The 1,359-nt window shown below is 36.2% G+C and overlaps 1 protein-coding gene across 1 annotated transcript in view; it reads left to right on the forward strand.

Annotated features, from left to right (window-relative positions):
- Positions 1-874: 874 nt before the first annotated feature.
- SARC_08709 (hypothetical protein) overlaps positions 875-1,359 on the forward strand; it is a 4,107-nt gene continuing 3,622 nt past the window's right edge. The window contains exon 1 of the mRNA XM_014297298.1: positions 875-1,213. Coding sequence (XP_014152773.1) covers positions 1,016-1,213 — 198 coding nt within the window. The 5' untranslated portion in view covers positions 875-1,015. The remainder of the gene's footprint in view (positions 1,214-1,359) is intronic.

Consider the following 1,359-nt stretch of genomic DNA (forward strand, 5'->3'; position numbering starts at 1 on the left):
ATATATATCTTCCAAAAAAGGTTTTATATGTATAGGACGGTTCTTATTTTCATACATTGTTTGTACGTCGCCGTCCCATAGCCGTGTAATATATTTGAACGAGTTTTCTATCCCAACATGTAGTTTTAAATGTGTCTATGTTTGCGTGTACATACTAAAATTAGGGTCCCAAGGGTTATAAAAGCGGTTCCAAAATCGTTTCTGATAATATTACAAAATTCCGCTAAGAAACGGTTTTGTTCTAAAAATAAATTTTCATAGGTCTATTGTTTTGTACTAATAATATATTTTTTAAAACAAAAAGTATTAGACCGAGCTCATAAATAAAATAAATAAGTAAATACATACCGCCCCCGGGGAATATTTCTAAAAAAACCCCCAGAAGTCTTGTCCGGCACTTTAAGAGATATTAAAAACATTCTGTTTTTCATTGTAAAAAAAGAATCAACGGCGTGACACACTGACAACTGACCCGGCATTGTCAGAGTGTCAGTGACTAAAATATTTATGTCGGCCTGTGGCTGCAGCCTGCCGCCTGTCGGCTCACTCGGTTGTCGCTGACACAAATTCAAAACAGCGTGTACAACTCCCCTGTGAGGCTGTGAAGCCCGCCGCTGTGTAGACATTCTCTGAATTCTATCTATATATGGCAACTTGAATATATTTAATTTTATCATAGAATGTCGTTTACTATGTTTACATCGGCGTCGCAAAACAAATCACCGAAATTGTGATATCCTCGAATGGAATCGTTCTATATCCTCTAAATTGCGTCAATCTGACAGTGTGATTATTTCAAACATAAAATTTCGTGAATTTACAATTTCGTTCTATAAAAGCTTCTCTAAAATATTTACCTAAAAGTTTGTGAACACTGCAGTTGCGAAGTTCTGACCTTCATTAATGGTCATAATGATGTGTGCATATAAAGCGATACGCGCATAACTACGTTTCGTTACACACTCGCAGAGCAATTCATAGCATAGCTTAAAAAAGACAATAGAAATATAGGAAAATGACTGGAACTAGGAAGCCTAAACGGGTAACGGTAGTCGGGGGTGGCGCTTTCGGCACAGCGTTGGCGCAACTTTGTGGACGACAAGGCGTTGAGGTTCGCATGTGGGTTATGGAAGAACACGCACGTGATGCAATTAACAATGACCACGAGAACAAGCCATTCTTACCAGGCTGCCCTCTTTCAGATACTATCACTGTAAGTCCAATGACTGATTGTAGACAAACAATTTTGACTACGATAATGACAAATTATGATATATATACATATATACATAAATATACATATATATGCATATATATACATATATATACATATATATACAAATATACATATATATACAA

The sequence above is a fragment of the Sphaeroforma arctica genome (genome assembly GCF_001186125.1).
Source record: "Sphaeroforma arctica JP610 unplaced genomic scaffold supercont1.811, whole genome shotgun sequence".
NCBI lineage: Eukaryota > Ichthyosporea > Ichthyophonida > Sphaeroforma > Sphaeroforma arctica.